The 20,948-nt window shown below is 32.8% G+C and overlaps 1 protein-coding gene across 1 annotated transcript; it reads right to left on the bottom strand.

Annotated features, from left to right (window-relative positions):
* Positions 1 to 7,288: 7,288 nt before the first annotated feature.
* Positions 7,289 to 11,872, bottom strand: LOC25500667 (exportin-2). The gene is made up of 2 exons (XM_013589151.3): positions 8,832 to 11,872; positions 7,289 to 7,730 (listed from the first exon to the last, which is right to left on the bottom strand). Exon 1 carries the CDS (start codon positions 11,739 to 11,741, stop codon positions 8,832 to 8,834), a length of 2,910 nt encoding a protein of 969 aa, XP_013444605.1. The 5' UTR covers positions 11,742 to 11,872; the 3' UTR covers positions 7,289 to 7,730.
* Positions 11,873 to 20,948: the final 9,076 nt, after the last annotated feature.

Below are 20,948 nucleotides of genomic sequence, written 5' to 3' on the forward strand. Positions count from 1 at the left end.
TTGTGGAAATTAACTCGTAAACCCGATAGTTTCTCAAAAATTAACAGCATATCCCGCATAACTGCACATTCAACCAACTCTTCTCACCAATTACTAATGCATCATCAGCAAATTGAAGGTGCGATAAACACAAGTCACCTCCATGTCCCACTTTGTAACCATGAAACAGCCCTGCTTCCAATATAGACAACATAAGCACATTAAAACATTCTGCTGCCAGTAAAAAGAGAAACGGTGAAAGTGGATCACCCTGTCGTATCCCACGTTCGATAAAAAATTCTTCTGTAGAACTCCCATTAACTTTTTTTTTCTCATTAAAAAAAACAGGGTTTACTTTTTAAATGCCACAATTTACTATTTCCTTAGTGTATGTATATAACCACAGTTATTTATCTATTTATTTAATATATATATATATATATATATATATATATATATATATATATATATGTGTGTGTGTGTGTGTGTGTGTGTGTGTGTGTGTGTTGATTTTCATTAGTTGTCATCCAAAATAGATCGAAGATGAGGAAATCAACGTTGAAAAAAAAACTTGGACTTATATATAGGATCTTTAATCACATTAACTTAATTGCTTCTTGCCCTTTTCTATGCCAAAAAGCATCATCTAGCTCCCAACAAATTATGCAGCTGATTTTATTATTTAACAGTAATAAAAGAAGAACACTAGTCAAGTTTGCTACAGTATTTTCATTACGCCATGGTCATGCAATGTTAAAAAGGATATCAAAATATACACATTTCCTCTTAAGTTAACACTTAAGCTACTTAGTTGCACCTTTAATCTTATGGAATATATTCTCCGTTAGTTTTAATTTATCAAACTTTCGCAAAGTAGATGCCATGCATGACTATGTATTTTATTGATATATATTAATCGTTCACATTACTGCTCATAAACCAAGTGAATGTTCCATAAAAAAGGTGAAATATGTTATTAGAAAATGTGTCCAGTTGATTATAATAAACTTTGTTAAGTCTTTCTTAGATTTGAAGTAGGTATCATATCTTTAATTAGGCATCTCCTTGGAAATAATATTTTTACTCAAGAAAGAATGCTAGAAATAATGCTAATAATCTAAAATATAACAAGGAAGTAATTATATATGACCAATGATTTATATTCTTGTAAGAGATGGAATATTTTTTAAGATTTTTTTAAAAAAAAAAAACCTATGAAATATATTAAAACTGTCCATGCGTCTTAACCAACACAAGTTGTGTTTGAAAATTAAAGTATCGAGATAAACAACATGAGAACTTTCATATAAAAAAAAAAATCAAACTAAGAAAACAAAAAAAAAAACTCAAAACCAGGTAACAAATCTCAAATAATCAATCGGACTATGCCACCAGTACCACAGTTAAAGAACAAAAGACAAAACACCATTTTTCGTTTTCAACCATGAAAAGGTTAAAAGTTTAACTTATCAACAACTATATTTTATAAGTTCATTTTTTTTTTCCTGTACAACTGTTAAATTTTAAAAATTATATAAAAATGAGTACTGCCAATATAGTTATAATTAGGGTGATTTTATTTTTAATTAACATATTATTTTATTGTAATGATAGGCATATCTATAGAAATTTTACCGGCACACATAGAGAATCACATATATCACTAAAAAAAAAGAGAATCACATATACAAATTTCCGTACAAACAAATACAAAAATAGAAAAACTTGTATATTCATCCATGCGATACGGTCAATACTCAACACCTAATAATAAAAGTAGTTAGATCAGAATCATTAGTAAAATTCATATTCGAGATTAGACTCTTCATTATTATTTTTATAATGGCAAAAGAATAAAACAAAAAATAAAAAAGATTCATTACTTTTTTTCTACTTTAATGACCCTTAAGCCAAATGTACGCGTGTGGTTTGTAACATGAACTGCATGGTTACAACATTAACGAAGTCAAAGTACTTTATATGTAAGTGGAATAGGCTCAACTAAGTTAAACTTTGTACTTCATGTTGTTTCAATTACAAGAAACTTTTCATTTTTTAAGTTTATTGGTTTGTCTAACATGTGCAATATTGTGCATGTTAAGACAACTAAAAGTAGTAATTTTTTATTGAAAACCAACAATTATTTATTAAAAGTTACATATTTAATATAAAAAACATAAGTTCCAAGTCAAAGTTACTACTTTAAACTTCTTATCATGATAGAAAAACCCATTAAATAAATGTTTTTTTTAAGCAAAAAATCATGGGGGGCAGAGGGGTCTCCGCTGCTCCACCCTAATTATATTAAAAGAAAGATAAAAGTACAAAAAAAGAAGGGGGACATAAACCGAAACCCTCCAAGAAACAACAAAAAGAAAGACCAAAAGAGATAGAGCGAACTAAAAGCAAGAGGGACCGCAATCCCTTAAAAACTAGTGAGGCGATCGGTTGGAAGAACCAACCTTGAACCCTTTGCTAGCCTCAGTCACCGGCTTTGACTTCTTCTTTTTTCTTGGAACCACCAACTGGAATTGATGATGAACCAAATCATCGATCTCTTCATTCTGAGACATATTAGCCCAGAAATCACTTTAGAAATTCATAGCTTGTTGGGCTGCAATAGGAGCACTGATAATCCCTAAATCTTGCATATCATGAATAACATTTGCATTAAAATTTGATAAGTTAGGGTCCGTCACCACTATGGACTTACCAAGATCTCTCAAAGGAAGTGAGTGTGTTACCACTTCCTCGCACTTGCTTATCAACAACTGTACTATAAAAATTTAGATTTAGGAATGCTTATAGCTTATCATTACGCTGCTTCATAAATCGTCAATATATTTTTCATAACAAGCGTTTGTGCTTCAGAAGCTAAAGGATGTTGTTTAAAAAGTTTAGAAAGGTAGCATTTTATAAAAAAAATTGTATTTATTACATATGCTTGTTTTAATTTTTTAAAAGAATAAATACCATATATATATATATATATATATATATATATATATATATATATATATATATATATATATATATCAATTTTGACCAAAACCTCATGGGCAGCCTCAAAGAACAGTCTTGAGAGTGCTCAAGTTAAATAAATAATTATAATCATTATGTGTCCTCAAGAAAATCTCTCTTTCTATCAGTGTCTGATGTAAATTGTCAATAATCAATTTTATGCTTCCACAATGTTTGATAAAATAATAACATAGGACACAAACTGTGCTAGAGGACAGACCAATAACATTGGGGATACTTTCTGTGGGGAAATTATTGTAGTGGCATTGGTGGGAAAGGCTGAACCTTCTGGCTCATACCCCTTCTCTAATGCACTCAGCACAATTTCATAGTACCATATCCATTTTTTTAGCAACATTGTACTATATCCATTGAAGTGGAATTTAATTAATAGTGTGAACATTAATTAGTAGGGTGCCAACTATTGCTTCATTTTTTTATGATTAGGATATGAAATGACCTTTGCTCCATCTCAAGAGATATGTTCTCTATTAATTTAATGTCTGTGTATTTTTTATGGCTTTTATTTATAATAATTGTACAAATAGTTTTTACCATTCCTAGGAAAAGAAATATTAACCTTATCATATACTAGCATCATATAATTTTATTCAGCCGATCTTTAGATTCCATTAAGATTAGGGATATGATCCCTCCAATATTAATCAGAAATTAGAGATTGGATCATTTGGTAACAATTTTTTTTGTTTAATTAGCTATATAATGTTGTCCTATGACATGACTTGACTTAACATAAATGATTCCATTCCCTATTGATTAGTTTTAAAATTTTGGCATAAAGCTAGTATCTTTGTAGAATCTTGTCAAATTCCTCCGACCATTACTTTGGATTGGATTATTTATGAAACCCTTTTTCCTTCTCTCTCATCTTTATAACTCTAGAGAGAGATGGAGAGAGTTGACCCTTTCCCATTTTCTTATGACTTGCCTTTAGCTAGGTTAGGTACATTAAGAAAGTAGGAGTGCAGTTTTTGTGGGGCAAGTGACTTAAATGTACACCCCATGTGTAGAGACCAATTCAGTTTATGTTTCTTTGTTTCCTCAAACCGTACAAAATCACACATGATGAAAGTTGAAACACCACATAAGCACATTTATTCTTAGGTTAGGTCACATTTTTTTGAAGTAACTTTCACTTTCTTTTTTACATTAGTTTATTTTTTATTATTATTTTTTTGTGTTAATTGAGGTTTGGTTCATTGGTTTTTAGTGCATTTGATGTAAGGGTTCAATTAAAAAACATGTTAAGACAATTTTTGGAAATTGGGTTATTATATGAGCACTCCACCCATGCTCCCATGGGAGGGTAGGTGGATTAGCACTTAGCAAAACTTAATTAATTTTAAGAATGAAATTTTGGGGCCCATTATTTCTTTCTTTCCATTTGATAACTTCACCTTCATAAAACTTTTTTAAAAGCACAAGTTCTATTATATTTCAGCTCAAAGGCTAAGATGTTTGATTAATGTCGTCTTTTGAGAAAGTATGTGGTTATTAAATTCAATAAGAGCTCAAAACATTACTTAAATTTTTTAGGGAATTAGATGTCTAAACGTGGGGTTGATTTTAAAAAATAGACATTTTCTTTACTTTTTCCTTTTAAATTTTTTAATTTAGAGAACAAGATTACTAAATTATTGCATAATAATAAGAGTTTTTTCAGAAATGAACTTGTATCGTGCAATTTTTTATGAATAAAATATCAACTAGATAACATCTCCTTGATAAATAGTCATTTTCATTTCTTAAGGCTTTGCATTTTTTGTTCTATTTTTTTTTTGTTTTCATATGCTTTCTACATTGAAGATAATTTTATTACGAAGCATTGTCACTAATTATGTGTCTTTCTCCTAATGAAAATGTGAGTTTTGATTCAATATGTTGTGAGAGTCTAACCTCTTCAGCTAGATCCAACCTCTCTTGATTGTACTTACATTGCAGAATCATACGCAAATGTAACTAAAGCAATTTTCGAATAGAACAATATATGACTAATATTTAATTACTAGGGATCCAACAAGTATGGACACTAATATTAAATAGATAAGATAATAGAACAATTTGTTTTTAACCCTAAACAGTAGTTGTACTCACATTCACATGATTGTAACTTTTAAGAATATATACTTTTTTTCAATACTCATCTCTTACTTGCATTTATGTGATTAATATTTTTATAAAGAAATTGAATAGCTATATATTATGTAGTTATAGATTAGTTTGGTATGGATCCTTAGGCATGGACAAATTTGATTTAGCCTGGTCTGATCTAACTTGTTTATTTCGGTCTTATTCAATTTATTATAGTCTGATTTAGTATCTTTTTTACACACACCTTAAAAATAAAAAATAAAAACATTTTTTTACACACCCACCACACCGCACAGTATGCTGTAAACTATGCCTTAAAACCCTTCTTATAATGAAACGAATGAGCCTCCGCGCGTCACCAATCGGAAACTATCTTTTGCCGGGATCCTATTTTGAACACTAAAACTACATTCTGATAGACTTTTTTTCTCAGTTTTAAGCAACATGGTGGGTGGGAACATAACTTCTCTAATGAAATCAGATTTATAATAAATATTGGGCTTGGAGTTATTGGGTGAGGGTGATGGATCCCCCCAGCTGTTGAAAGCTACTCTTAAACACCCCCAACTGTTTTCTTAAACCACACCAATCTCGATTTATCAATTCGGACTAGCCAAGATGCAGCTTTTTCTCACGCCTAGCTGGGTAAATCCGGGGAAAAAAAGGTATTTTTTCCTCATCTTGATGGGTCAATTGAGATAGGAGCATTTTTAAAAAAATCATGGGAGTGGAAATAAAATCACATGTAGCTTTTTAACAATATCAGCTAACTTGTTTGTTAAGAAATGTAACATGGACAAGTTTTAAGTGAAAGTTCTAAGAGAAAAAAATGTGTGCAGAGCTCTCATATTTCGCCCAATATTATCAAACTGTCGAATTGAGTGGAGCAAGAGATTCATGGACAATCGAAGACATCAACAGTTTTAGATTTTGGCAAAATAAATGTGTCAAAGTGTTTGATGGTCTTGCCGATCATACCAACAACCATGTCTTGAACCACAAGAAGAAAAAATTCAGTTTCTTTCTATGGTGCAAATTATGAGTAGATTTGTAAAACTTGTTCTAGATAGGTTCCATATAACATGTTTGCCAAAAAATACAAGTGTCAACGTTCCTTTCACCTGGGAGGAACAAGGCTACCCGTCTGTGTCATTCTAAGACGGGAGATTCAAATTAAAAAACGTTGTATGGTTTATCTTAAGGATACTCATGATCAAGACCATGGGTGCTAGGTTAAATTACAACATGTTTGAAACTGGGTTTTGCACTTGGTGATTAAATTGGCTTTGCAGCCTAGAATCTAGACATGAGTCAATGTCAGCTCCTTCTTTTCAGACCCTATTGATTTCTCACACGCAATTTGGATTAGAGTTCGGACGACACAAACACTCCATAAAAATCTCAAAAACACGTTAAATTTTTTTGGATTTTAGAATCCGAATAGGGCACGGGAGAAGCTCATAGGGTGGAAAAAGTAATAGCATCAATTTCACATGCAAACAGCTCAACTTGCTTCGAAAGTCTTAAGTTGTCTTAAAAAACCTGACAAAAACATAGGTCTGGCATGTATGAAGAGAAGCCAATTAGGGGGATATCTAACTAGCTAATAAGGGGCACTCTGACTTTTTTGTGGACTATCTGCTCAGTTTGGCATCATTATTAGAGACAATGAGAGGGGGTATAGTTTCCCTAATCAAATCCCTCTTTAGACTTTTAAAATAGACTTTCAGCTGGTTAAAAAAGTAGCTAAATTAATTAGTAATATACAATGACGTGTGAATTTCACTATTAAACTCTTCAAAACAAGTAGGAGACAAATATGTCATGCTACAGACACATGCTAAACCCATAATTTAGAAAACTAAACCTAGTGTATATCCAACCCCACTAACCCATAATTCAGAAAACTAAACCTAGTGTACTTCTAACACTACTCTCCAGAGACTAACCCATAATGTATTGCTTTTGTAGTTTTTTTTTTTTTGCAATAAATGAAAATAATATACAAAAAGGCAATACTTTGAAGAGAACTTAGAAGCATGAATATAATTGCTTTTTACACTACTCTTCACTCAAAATACACTACTGTTGATTACAACAAATTTTGAGAAAAATGTGGATTTGAGAAAATAATGAATTTTTTTTTAAGTGAAGGACAGCATGCAAAACACCCAAATAATAACAATATTTTTAAACCGACTAAAATTAAACATGGAATCTCCATTAACAACCCTTCTGACATTTACTTAAATATGCAAGTTCACATAAAATTGACAGAAGACAATCACTACCATTTGCTCAAAGGCATGCATGCTCAACAAGCGGAAATGCAGGAAATTGGGGAGGGGGCCATGAAAAAAATTTACACTAAAATCCCAATAGACCAAATGGCACCTCAAACACATGCCTACAGAATTCAAAATGAGAATAACAGTAAATCTCGGTTCATCACTACCATAAAATCACGACACCGGCAAAAATTGGATGATAATAGTTGTTAAAATCTCTATGTTGGAATGCAGAAGTATACTCGACAGTAGGCAGAGGATGATAAACCACTCAAATGTTGCAAAAGGCTGAGGATCCAAACAGTGCTCAATCCCATCCCAGCACAGATCCTGAGAATTAAAATAAATGCCTGATTAGAGATCACATGTTTAACTCAATAATCATGACCTAAAAGTAACATGATTTTTTTTCACTCCAAACATGAGAAGAGAAGAGTAAGTTGTGCATTTTTCATTCATGCCCTTCAGAAGCATATATAAGTCTTTTTAAAAGTAAGATAATTTCTCTCTTCTCACTTACTACCCACCAAACAAAAGGAGAAAGATGAAAAAACATTATTTTCTCTTTCTCACAAACCAAACAGTTTATTATCTTTCTCACCTCCAACCAAGAAAAAACTTAATCACATATACAAGCTATTTATTGGAAGTAGAGAAACAACTGTGCAGCCGGTGATATTATATAAAGATTGATGGAGCATTAAGTTAAAAAGAATGGGAAAAGCACATAACAGATTTACATTTAAATACTAATAAACATCCAGGCTAGTTCGTGTATTTTCACAAAATGAATCCACACTATGGAAGTCAATGAAGGGCAATAATGAATTGAGAATACATGATTACAGTGATACGGTCCTTTCACAATATTTCATTCTAGCATCAATAAGAAAAATTCCTTAAGTTCAATGAGAAATCCATAATAATCAAATAACAAAATTTTAGATCTTCTAGATGACTCCCCGTATAAAATGCAACATGGAAATGAGTATTCCATCGAACCAAGAGGAACAAAAGAGACGTGCCAAGAAATATCTGTTCTTGCAAATTTTAGTGCCTCACATTGCAGCATAACAAACACAGATATGAATAGACAAAAAAGGGAATAAATTTTTTGTATGAACCGTAATCCCTTGCTAGTTGCTACCAATAAAGCAGATAAATATTACAACAGTAACATAAAACCAAAATACCCACAGCTAAAAGGGTCAACAATATATAAAGCTTGATTGGTATTTTGTCCAAAAGAACTGAGATGAATACAGAATAAAAGAACTGAGATGAATACAGAATAAAATAACAGCTGGTTTGAAAAAAATCGACAATGTTATGTATCTTTAAATATATTAAGGGTAGATTAAGGAAAAGTCATGGACAGAAAACCAATAGGCACATTCAAAACAGAAGAAAATAAGTCAAGTACCAACTTACTCAAACTAATGCTCGGTTGTAAGTGGTGCAAAGTTGAAGCAATGCTGTCTGATTCACAGGATCAACATTTGCAGTGATGACTTGAGGGAACCTCCCAGGGAACTGTGCACAAAGCTGGGCCAATGAAGAAACAAAAAATTCCCGGGGATCATTAATATCTGGAAGGGGGTCTTCTTGGTTCCTTCCAGCATTGTAAAGCTGGACGAAGGTGGCAGTATATCCTACATTTTCTGCAATATCTGGCATGTCAGGTTCCTCCTCAACCCTGTCTTGTTCTTGCCGAGAAAGAAGTGTCACAATACTGTCCACCATTTTACCCCAGGATGCAGAAGCTGCAGGATCCAGAAGTACGGGAGACTCACAAATGAGTCTGGTTGAAGCAACTGCAGTCAGTTTGAGCTCTATAGTTCCAGTAATCAGCTTAAGATTCGGAATCCAGAACTGGGTCAAAATCGCACTAAATATATCAGGCTGGACGGCATTCATAGTATTAACTAGATTTGCAGAACCATGCTTAACCAGAAACAGTGAACTGAATATCAAGAGAGACTTGAGGAGCTTTACTGACCGCTTTCTCTGGAGCTCTCTAAAAATAGCAGCCCAAATGTGAGAAACATAAGGCGTAATAACATCATACTGAAGACTTTCAATGACTGTGTTAAGCACGTAAAATCCTTGATCAGAAGTGCTTGATGCCTGTATTAGCGTGTCAAATATGCCAAGTACTTTGGTCAGTCTATCCCCTTGGCTGATTTCATTTGGTGCCTTTTGAAGGAAGGCCTGGAGTAGACGCACAAGGGCAGGAACGCTTGCGCTTCTTTTCCAAGAATCAGGTGACAAAAGAATCTCAAATATCTGCATGTAGATTGGTGGGATGGGTGGTCTGTTTAACTCAACAAGCAGAGAAAGCAACTGAAATGCGTATGGGAAAAATTCAGTTACATCATTGGACAGTATTATTTCAAGCCTAGGGAAAAGGCTTGTTTCAAAAACAGACACAAGAGTTGGGTCCCTCTCAGAAGCCCGCTTCACAAGACCGGCTACTGACTCAAAGAGATAATGGTTGAAGGTGGGGTTTTTTGGATTTCTGCAAACTTCAGAAAGAATCGACCCCAACCCCTCAATGCAAATTCGAGCAACATCAAGTTGTATATCTGCAACACCAAGAACTCTCATAATACATTTCATTACATACTGATTCTCTTCAGACTCTGGGAGTTTAAAGGCACTGAAAAGATTGTTCATCAGCATTGAGAAAACTGGAGCGATATCTGCTGAACCATAACGTAGCCTGCCACCCTCGTCCTTTACTATTAAGAGTTTCTCAATACAGCTAGCAGCATAAGAATGAACAACATTTGACTCCGCAGCAAGGAAACGAACCAAATCAGGTAAAAACCTCAACGCTACTTCTTTCGATATTTGAGATCGGAACATAGTAAAGAACTTGAGTGCACCTGCCTTAAGCATTGGATACTCATTCACATCTGCCTTTTGCAACTCAGGGACAATCACAGATTCAAAAAAGCTTTGAACATCAACAAGATCTGTGGAGACATAACCGGTTGCAGCCTTCTTTGTTGATAGAGAGACCACCAAATATATCGCACAATCCTTGTCCTTCCAATTCGCCACCGGATTTGCATTAAAAGAGCTCAACAAACTCTGTACTTGCGCAGAAACAATGCTTCTTACAGCATCTCCATAACGCGTAGCAATACCCTTAAGCAACTCACAAGCAATCCTCCTCCGCGTATCAAGATCACTACCTTCCATATCCCTCCTAATATACTCAATATGATTCATCTCAAACAACTCCTCATCATCCTCCCTCAACCTCACATTTGGAATCACAATCCCCTGACAAATCTGCGGAATAATCCCATCGGCAGCAAACAAACTATGATGAACACTCGTACTAACCGTCGTCAAAAACTTAATCGCCGTAACCGCAAGCTGGTCACGACTAGTCGACTGCGACACATTCCCTAACAAAGTCCACACAGCAAGTGCAAAATCATTCAAAAAAACCTTAAACTCCTCCTCATTCTTCTCCATGTACAGATTAATATTCTCACAAACCGCAGCCCGAAGCTCATCCACAAGAGCAAGACCATCACTACTCCCCTCAAGAGAAGGATAACTAGTAGTCAAATATTTCCTAAATTCACCCATCCATTCATTCATATGATCCTCAAAAAACTCAGGCAACTCTTGAAAATTCAGTGAAAAAAATATCCTACAACACAATTTCTGTGACTCGAAAAGCGGTTTAAGAGTTTCCGGTGGTGGTGGCGGCTGCTGTGCAGCTGCGGCGTCAACCAAGGACGCAGTTTTGAGAAAAATCTCAAGCAAAGGAGCAGCAAAATTATCCAAACAATACTTCAAATCAAGCAATAAATCATTAGTTTTATACTGAAAACGAAATTTCTTAAAAATCGAATTCGCGGTACTGAGAATACCATTGATTGAAGCGTAATCGGAAGTCTGAGAACCTTTTTGAAGACTAGCAACGAGCTCTGGAAGAAGCGAGGGCCATGATTTGGGGAAATCGTGATTCCCGATGATGGCTAGAGCTTCGGAGAGCTGAGATTGGATTTTGTTGGTGGCAGAGAGCATGAGAGGTACGATTAGGGTTTTGATTTGTTCCTTTTCGGAATCAAGGATTGGGTTATCTTCGGCGGACCAACGAAGACGGAGGTGGTTTTTGAAGTTGACGGCGGCGGCTTGACGGATCTGATCGGAGATTGAGGGTTCAGCGACGAGACGGAGGACGGCGAGGGCGAAGTTAGGTTGGGAGGAGGCGGAGGAGAGAGAGGATTCGGCATGGCGGCGGGGTTCAGGGAGAGGAGAGAGAGTGTGGAGGAAGCATTCGGAGAGGAATTGAAGAGTTTGTTGGTTCCATTCCATGGTGAATGTGCGATTAGGGTTTGAAAAATGGAGTGAGTGTGAAATATATAACGGATCAGAAAATATGCGTGTGTTTTTGGAGAGGGAAAGAAAGTAAAGAGAAAATAAAAATTCGGAGGTTTTCAAATAGCGTTTGTTTAAATCTATCTACTATTATTGCTTCTTGTTGTAAAAGGAACGCTATTAGTTCTTTCTTTTTTTTAGAAAATAAATGTTACTCCCTCCGTCCCTCAATACTTGACCTATTTAAAAAAAATATTTGTCCCATAATACTTGACCTTCTCAAATTTCTAAGCAGAATTTGACAAATTTACCTCTTATAAATATTTTTTGTGGTCTCAATGTAAAAGTTTGTAGTGAAACAAAGAAAGTAATCATTACTTAAAAGTGAAGGTTTCAAAATAATTAACAAGGACAATTCAGTAAAAATATCATTATCTTTCTTTCATCTTTACACTTTTCTTAATCTGTGTGAAATGGTCAAGTAGGTCAAGTATTGAGGGACGGAGGGAGTAACTTGTGCTTTTAAGGCACATGTTAAATATTTCATTTATCGTCAGATTTTATTGAATAAATTAATATTAAATATTTTGAACAATAAATTAACACACATTATTTTTATTATTGGAATTCTTAACATGTGTCATAAGGGCATAACACTCGGTAACCACTTCGCCCCCGAGTTTGCCAACGACCCCTTGAGAATGTCTGCAAATGTTCTCTCGACCTACGAGCCCTTTAAGGAGATTCAAATATCGCGTCTCGAAAGACGAAATAGAGAGACTAACCTTGATTGATCAAAGGACACACTCGCACATTACGAAGGAGCAACGACGGGGATTACAAACTTGATCCCCATAGGGAGGAGCCTCCTCAAGAGAGTCTGATATCGCATTCGGCAAGAATCAGATGAAACCCTTAGGGTCCCCAAATATAAAATGCTTCCCCAAAATTTCGTCGATGAAAATTGGTGTCGGTACTCAACAAGGATAACAGGTCCACCGCAAATGTAACTTATCTTCTAAGTCATATCCACATCTATCCACAATGAAGGAGGTCGGGAACATACAAATGATTGAAGGAAAAATACCTAAACAAAAGAGGAACCTGACATCCATATCGGGGACACTGTTCATAATAAAGACCCAACATCCATATTGATTTTGCATTAATATATGCATTCACTTTTGTGTATGATTTATGAATATGATCAAGGCCGTATGTGAGTAAGTGATAACTAGCTAACCCCTTTAAGCAAAAAAAATGTTCTTTTTGAAAAATGCACCTAAACCTAAAATGATATACAATGAGTTTTCCTCAAGTCTATAAATAAGAAAGCATTCATTCTTGATATGGTTGAAATTATGTTAGGGAAGGAGGCTTTGTGAAATACACACACAAAAGTGGAATGTAATGTTGATGACAAGTAAAAAAGAAAAGGAAAGAAAATTATTTGTCGTTTTGTTATCCTTTATATTCAACATTGTCTCGTAGTCGTTCGAGATTTTTGTCATTACCATTACATTATTTAAGAGGGAGAAGGAAAATAGACGGAGGAAGTGGTTGTGGGAGGAAGATTGGGTGTGACACTCAAGGTATCTTGCTAAAGGTGGTGTTTGAATTTTGCAAGTTAATTGTGTTCAATTCTAGAGGTTTTGTGCTTCTCTTGATTGGTGGTGTGTTTTTATCCTCTTATTCCTCTTTGCTCATAAGCATTTTCAATCACTCTACCTTTGTGTCAGATCTGGATATTTTCGTAAACAAAGGAACAAACTTTTATTTACTTATCCTTGTTGTTTGAGAACAAATCTAATGTTTGTGAGATGATGAAATTTGAGATTTGGATTTGTGTGAATTTCTGAATTTTTGGATCAATTTATGGATTTGGTTTATGTGAGTATTCTTATGGTTGAAGATGAAGATCGAAGATAAAGATGAAAGATTGTTGAGCAAATAATTGAAATTAAAATTAGATTAAGTAATTATGGTTTCATATAATTTGTTTTTGTTTCTAAATTGAAGAAATGAGTTAGATATGCCAGGTAGTCAACACTTACACCCGAACACGTGCCACATAGGATCAAATTGGCCAAATGAGGAGAAAATTGATAAAGAACATTTTTAAAATAGGGTTAATAGACTTTTACCCCCCTGCCATTTGGGGGTCTTTTGGTATACCCCCCTAACAAAAATAAACTTTGAAATTCCCCCTTATAAAATGAAGATTATTTGATTTTCAACCCTAATGTCATCTGACTGGATTAATGAGTTGATGTAGCACGCTGACTGTGTAGTGAGTGAAGTGGCATTGACACATCATATTTTTTATTTTTAAAAGTATGTTAAAAATGTGAAATACCAAAAATACCCTTAATGATAAATTAAAAAATTCAATTATTTTCCTTTATCTTCTTCTTCAGCGGGTATCACCTTCTCTCTTTTTCCCTCATTGTTCTTCATTCTCTTCTCCAGATCTCATCCTTATTTATTCTTCCTTCTATTTTTTTTTTTACAAAAATTCTTTTCTATTTTTGTTTTTTCCATTTAAATTTCCTCTCTCTCTCTCTCTCTCTTTCTTCCTTTTTTTTTTCTTTTTCTTTTTTCTTCTCTTCTTTCCCACCTTTCTCTTCTATGTTTCTGTTCTTCCTTCTCTTATCTCCCACCTTCTCTTTCTGGGTTTGATTCAAGCTGATTGGAACAGAATTCAAATAGAAGAAGGGTTGGATTCAAGCTGATTTGTTTTCTGGGTTTGATGCTCGCGTTGTTGTTGTTGTGCTTACTGTGGATTGTTGTTGTTGCTTTGATTTGAGAGGAAAGGAAAGGAGATTTGTTGGGAGTTTGTTTTTATTGGGAAAAAGATGTTGTATTGTGTTTCTGTTATGTTGGCTTTGTTGTGCTGTTCTTGTATGTTTAATTGATTTGGAGTTTAAGTCTCATGGAAGCAAAGAGATTGAAGGGAGGTGGAGTAAGAGAGTAAGAAAAAAAAAATCTGGAAAATTGATGATAGAAGAATGAGATAATGAGGAAGAAGATGAAGATATGATGTTTTGAATTTTTTTTAATGTAATTGTTAATTAATAAAAAAAAATGTAGGTGGAAAATAAATAAATGGAAAAATAAAATAAAAAGCCAACTCATCATGTCAACTAAGCTAATTTGTACAATCATACATGTTTAGGGGTGAAAATTAAAGAATCTTTTAATGCAAGGGGGAATCTCCAAGTTTTTTTTCCGTAGGGAGGTAAACCAAAAGGCGCTCATATGACAGGGGGTAAAAGTCATTTAACCCTTTAAAATATTTTCATTTTACATGGGTATAAATCAGTTTTTTGCAAAGACTTATAATAATTATTTTTGCTATATTTGAAAAAGATTAAATGAAATAGATCTTGACAAAAAAAAAAATGAAATAGATGATGAGTTCTTCCAAATAACTATGTTTCTAGCCGGTTTGATATAGATTCAATTGAGACCTTAAGATATCATCAAACTCAACTTTTCTAAATAGATATTGTTAGTTTTATCTACTTACTATATTATAAAGATAAGTTCCTAGGATTTTACCCTTTTGCCACTATAAGAGGCATTTTAGTAATTTTCTATTGATGGGGTGTGGTTAGTGCCACCTCATCATTTTTAGGGTGAATTTCCTATTTTGTCATTCACCATTTTTTTTTAATTATTTTATATTTTTTATATTTTTTATTTTTTTAACTATTTTTCAATTTTTTCACCCAAATTCAGTTGCTTCTAAATTGCCGTTATGGGAGAGTAAGGTATCGCTTGACCCGACTTTTTTCCAAATTCTCTATATTTTTAAGGAGAAGTTAGGTCAAACACACTATCAATTATTTTAATTTCAATATTGTTTAATCATCAGAACCTCACAAATATTTTTATTCACACTGTCATTTAATGATACCAAATATTTACATACACATTAACGTTTAGAGTAATATTTTATGTCAGTCTGTCTGTGTTTTTGTTACGCTGATGCATATAATTTTTTTTAGTGTTGCTTGGTTGAGTGCCTCGCCGATTTTTTTAACTATTTTCCAATTTTTATATTTTTAAAAACTTTTAACTATTTTCCAATATTTTTATTTTTAACTATTTTACAATTTTTTTCTCCCAAATTCAGTTGCTTCTACACTGCCATTGTGGAAGATTAAGATACCGTTTGACCCGATTTTTTTTTACTTCTCTACATTTTTAAAGAGAAGTTAGGTCAAACACAATATCAATTAAGTACTTACTAGAAAGAGAACATTTTTTAATGCATAGAATTGAATGGAATGAACTTTGGTCAAAAGTTGTTGAATGCTACTTTAAAAAACAACTTCTCGACAATATATTTCACAAGCACCTCTTTTCAACTTACGCTGGGAACCTTTTCTTTTATTTTTTAATATTATATTTCAATATGTTTTCTTTTCATTTAACTTTATTTTATTTTATTTTTTTAAACAATTCCATTTAATTTTATTATCTTTTTTTCAAAAGATTTTTATTATCTTTAATCACTTATATATTTAATTTCAATATTGTTTAATCATCACCACCTCACAAATATTTTTATTCACGCTGTCATTTAATGATACCTAATATTTTTATTTTCTTTCTTCAATCTCGCGAATACACACACACACACATTAACGTTTAAAGTAATATTTTATGTCTGTCTGTCTGTTTTTCGTTACGCCAATGCATATAATTTTTTTTAGTATTGCTTGGTTTAGTGCTACCTCACCGTTTTTTATTAACTATTTTTCAATTTTCATATTTTTAAAAACTTTTCACTATTTTCCAATTTTTTTATTTTTAACTATTTTTTTATTTTTCCTCCCAAATTCAGTTGCTTCTACACTGTCGTTGTGGGAGATTAAGATACTGTTTGACCCGTTTTTTTTTCAACTTCTCTACATTTTTAAGAAGAAGTTAGGCCAAGTACAATATCAATTAAGTACTTACTAAAAAAGGTAATTTTTTTAATGCATAAAATTGAATGGAATGAGCTTTGGCAAAAAGTTGTTGAATGCTACTTCAAAAAACTACTTCTCGACAATTTATTTCACAAGCATCTCTCTTCAATTCACGTTGTGAACCTTTTCTTTTATTTTCAAATATTATATTTCAATATGTTTTTTTCTTCCATTTAATTTTTTTTTAGCCGTTCCATTTAATTTTTTAAAGGAGGTTCCATTTAATTTTATTACCTTTTTTTCGAAGAAATTTTATTATCTTGTTGTCACTTATATATTTAATTTAAATATTGTTTAATCATAACAACCTCACAAATATTTTTATTTACGCTATCATTTAATGATACATAATATTTTTATTTTCTTTCTTCAACCTCGCAAATATACAGACACACATATTAGCGTTTAGAGTAATAATTTATGTGTGTCTGTTTTTTTGTTACGCTAATGCGTATAATTTTTATAAAATTTCGATTTTAATTAAAAGTAAAATTGTAGATGTCTTTTCTTCAAAAAAAGTATAGATGCCTAAAAAAATTATGCTATATATATATATATATATATATATATATTATTCTAAATAGAATAAGACTAAATTGTTCTTTAAAAAAATGAACTCATTTAGATAAGAATAATGAATTCGATAATAGAAAAAAATATATTCAAATAGAATATATAGAGAAATAGGATATAAGCGGGTAGCGGGAATCGAACCCGTATCGTTAGCTTGGAAGGCTAAGGGTTATAGTCGACGTTCATGAATGAACGTCTCTAATTCAAAACCGAACGTGAAACTTTTGTTTCATTAAGCTCCTTTACAGAATAATTTAAGAGATAGATGGAATACATGAAAAAAAAAATGACCCATAACAGCTATGTCAGCCTTTCGGTATGAATACATTTAAAACACGTTGCTTTTTAGATGATCCCTCTAGAAGAGGAGTATTAGAACAATCTGCTTTTTTTCTAGTTACTTCGTTCTCTATTTCTATTTGAGAGAATCTTTAGGAAAAGAATAAAATTTCCGTCGAGCTTAATAAATATGTTGATGTTTCTAGTAAACTAAAAAAATCGTTTAATAGCTATTTTGCTTCAATTTCTCCTATACAAAACAAACAAACAATATATATATATATATATATATATATATATATATATATATATATATATATATATATATATATATTGAAATATATTGAGTTCCTTGCTTCCATTTTGTAGTCAATGACAACCCAAATATATGTAACAATTGGTCAGGTTCAAGGTTGCTCATCAACCTACATCATCCGGTTGTTGAGAAGTTTAAGACTTAGTGTAAGTTTGCATTATGATTTCACAATACAGTGTTAGAGTAACTTATTATTTCACAATCCGATTTGATTGTTTTTTGACCATGTTTCATGAATTGTTGTCGTGACTTTAACACTTCTCAAGCTCAGAGTCAAAACTTCAGTTAGAACTTAAGTCAGAGTTCGACTTCTTCTCAACGTACTTCGTACATTGATTTTTCCAAGCTGTCTCAGGTTAGACCAATTGCTGAATTTATAAACTTAGTCAATGTCTGCTTTTTTTATGCACAAACATGCTTTGAGTTTTTTTACGCACAAATTAAAAATACATATTGCGTTATTCTTTATTTCATGTGCATAATTTGCGTTAGGAAACATATTGCATCACTATTTGGAAAACAACTAAATTCAATCATAACCAGTTTGGATTGTATTATGAGAGTTGCACCAAATGTTCGAAGACATCAATGTCAAATGGTGCTAGCTATATATGCACATGCGGAAGTGATGCTTAATTTCCATTTGTTTCAGCAATGTTAATTGGTCAACGGGGTACATATAATGTACATGCATGTATTTATCTAGACTTTATAGGAAGATAATAGGATGATAAATTAGAAGTTATGTTACATTTTCTTTAGCTTAAAATCAGTTATGCTACCTTTATTTTATAAATTATATGTAACTATATTCGCATACATCTTATCCATGTAAATATGCATTAGACTAATATTGCAGTTATTTTCCTATTTAGCATTTCCCAAATGAGGTGTCAAGAACAATTCTGAAAGGAAAGCGCAAAACAATCACTCTCATTGATGACCAGACACAGAGACAGTATAACTGTCATCTCATTACCGCCGATAGAGCAAGCTATGAAAATTACTTGGGTGGGCAGTGGTTCAATTTCTGCAGATAACGAGTGATGGAAGAAGGTGGTAAGCTCATCTTTGATCTCGAAAAGTCACAGAAGAACTTGCAAATTCGAGTTGTTCCAAAGTAGATCTTTGTTGTTGAACTATTTTGACGTATCGCTTTGGACTGTAGTCGTAAACTATCTTGACTTTGGGATGTCATTTGTTCTTTTCATTTTGTCTGATGTAAGTATTGACAAAAATCCTTTTTTGGTTAGTCTATGAAACTTGCAATATCTTTTATAAACCTAACTATTATGTAACGTTAATATGCACATTGTTGGTTCCTTCATTGGTTCCAATTAGTATCATGTTAATTGTAATGTTGTTTTCCTAATCTCTTGAGAAAAATAAAACATGCTATTTTCCTACAGTAAATCTTTATAATGCTTTGGTAAATGTTTTAGAAATGTACATATATATAACTTCTAATTAACACTGCAATTTGTTTTGTACCTAGCACTTCTCAAATGAGATATCAATGACATTTTTAAAAGGAACACGAAAAACAATCACACTCATCGACAAACAAGCTCAAAAAAAGTATAAGTGTCGCTTGATAAAGACAAAGAGAGCAAGTTACAAAAAATACTTAGGCGGCCAATGGTTCAAATTTTGCCGAGAACATATGTTAGAGGTAGGTGATAAGTTAATTTTTGATCTAGAGAAGCCACCTAAAAATATGCACGTTCAAGTCGTTTCCAAATAAAGATTTGGTGTTCATGATCCGCACTTTCAATAGATCACCTTAACTCTAATCGTAGACTAGATTATCTTCACTCACTGATGTTACTTCTTTGCTTGATTTCATTTGATGTAAATATGGGTATTACAACAACACTCTTTTTTATAATTTTGGATAATATGTAAATTCACACATCATTGGTTCCTTTATTGGTTCCAATTGTTTTCATCATAAATATTATGTCAATTCCTAATCTCATAAACTGATTATATGCTCTCTTAATCAGCCCATACATATTTTATGATGAATCACAATGTTTCGTCGTTCTAACATCTCTTCTTTCAAAGAATTTTTTTATCAAATACGTTATTGAACTTGTAACTAGTATTAATTTAAAAAATATAAATGTTCGGCGGCTCCGTGGTGAAAATATTGTTAGCTTTGCCTAAGCGCTGAAAGTTGAATCTTTATGCTAGCATATGCATATAAAACTAGTGATAAATTCATCATAAGTGAAAATCCTTAATAATTATCCTCAAAGATAAGTGACGTTGTTGATTCGAGAGATTGTTGTGAAACTGGTGTTTATGTTGTGTCTATGTTGATATATTGTATTTCACATTTTTTTTCCTCTACTTGATATAGGTTTAATAGTAGTTTTAGCTCCGTAACCTTTCTAAAGTTGCGATTTTGGCTCCTCTAAGAAAAAAAAAATTATAAAATGGCTTCTTAAGTTTTGCATCTTTGGCAGTTTTGGCCTCCAATATCAATTTTGATTCTGTCTACGCTGACGTGGCACATTAAATGAGGTGCCACATGTTATTTTTTTGGACAAAAAATTAGCCTTGGGGAGCCAAAATTGCTACAGTTGCAAAACTTAGGGACGGTTTTGTAGTTTTTTTTTCAAGGGGCCAAAATCGCAACTTCGTAAAAGTTAGGTGGCGAAAATTGCTATTAAGCCCTTGATATAATTGATAATTATTAGGGAAGAGTTTCTTACCTACCTCCATATATTTGCATGCGTCTTTGCTAGGGATGGCAAAAAAATCCGCACCCGTGGATATCTGCGGATAAAATCCGCCACGGGCACGGAGCGGATACCTTAATGGATATCCATGGATAAAATAAACAGATTTTTTAACTACCTGCTAATTAATGGATATGGATGCGGATTTGATGGTATCCACATCCTCGGATATCCATACTCGCTATTAAATCGAATAAATTACATAAATAACCTTAATATCATTCAACTTCCTAAGAAAACACCCTAGATATTGTGAGTGTTATTAGTTATTACGCTCCTTTAAAATGAAGTAAAAGTGGTTGGGATTGTT

This window comes from Medicago truncatula, chromosome 8 (assembly GCF_003473485.1).
Source record: "Medicago truncatula cultivar Jemalong A17 chromosome 8, MtrunA17r5.0-ANR, whole genome shotgun sequence".
NCBI lineage: Eukaryota > Viridiplantae > Streptophyta > Magnoliopsida > Fabales > Fabaceae > Medicago > Medicago truncatula.

Bases quoted from the DNA above. Each gene is read 5' to 3' on its own strand.
- LOC25500667 (XM_013589151.3), bottom strand. From the start codon at position 11,741: ATGGAATGGAACCAACAAACTCTTCAATTCCTCTCCGAATGCTTCCTC.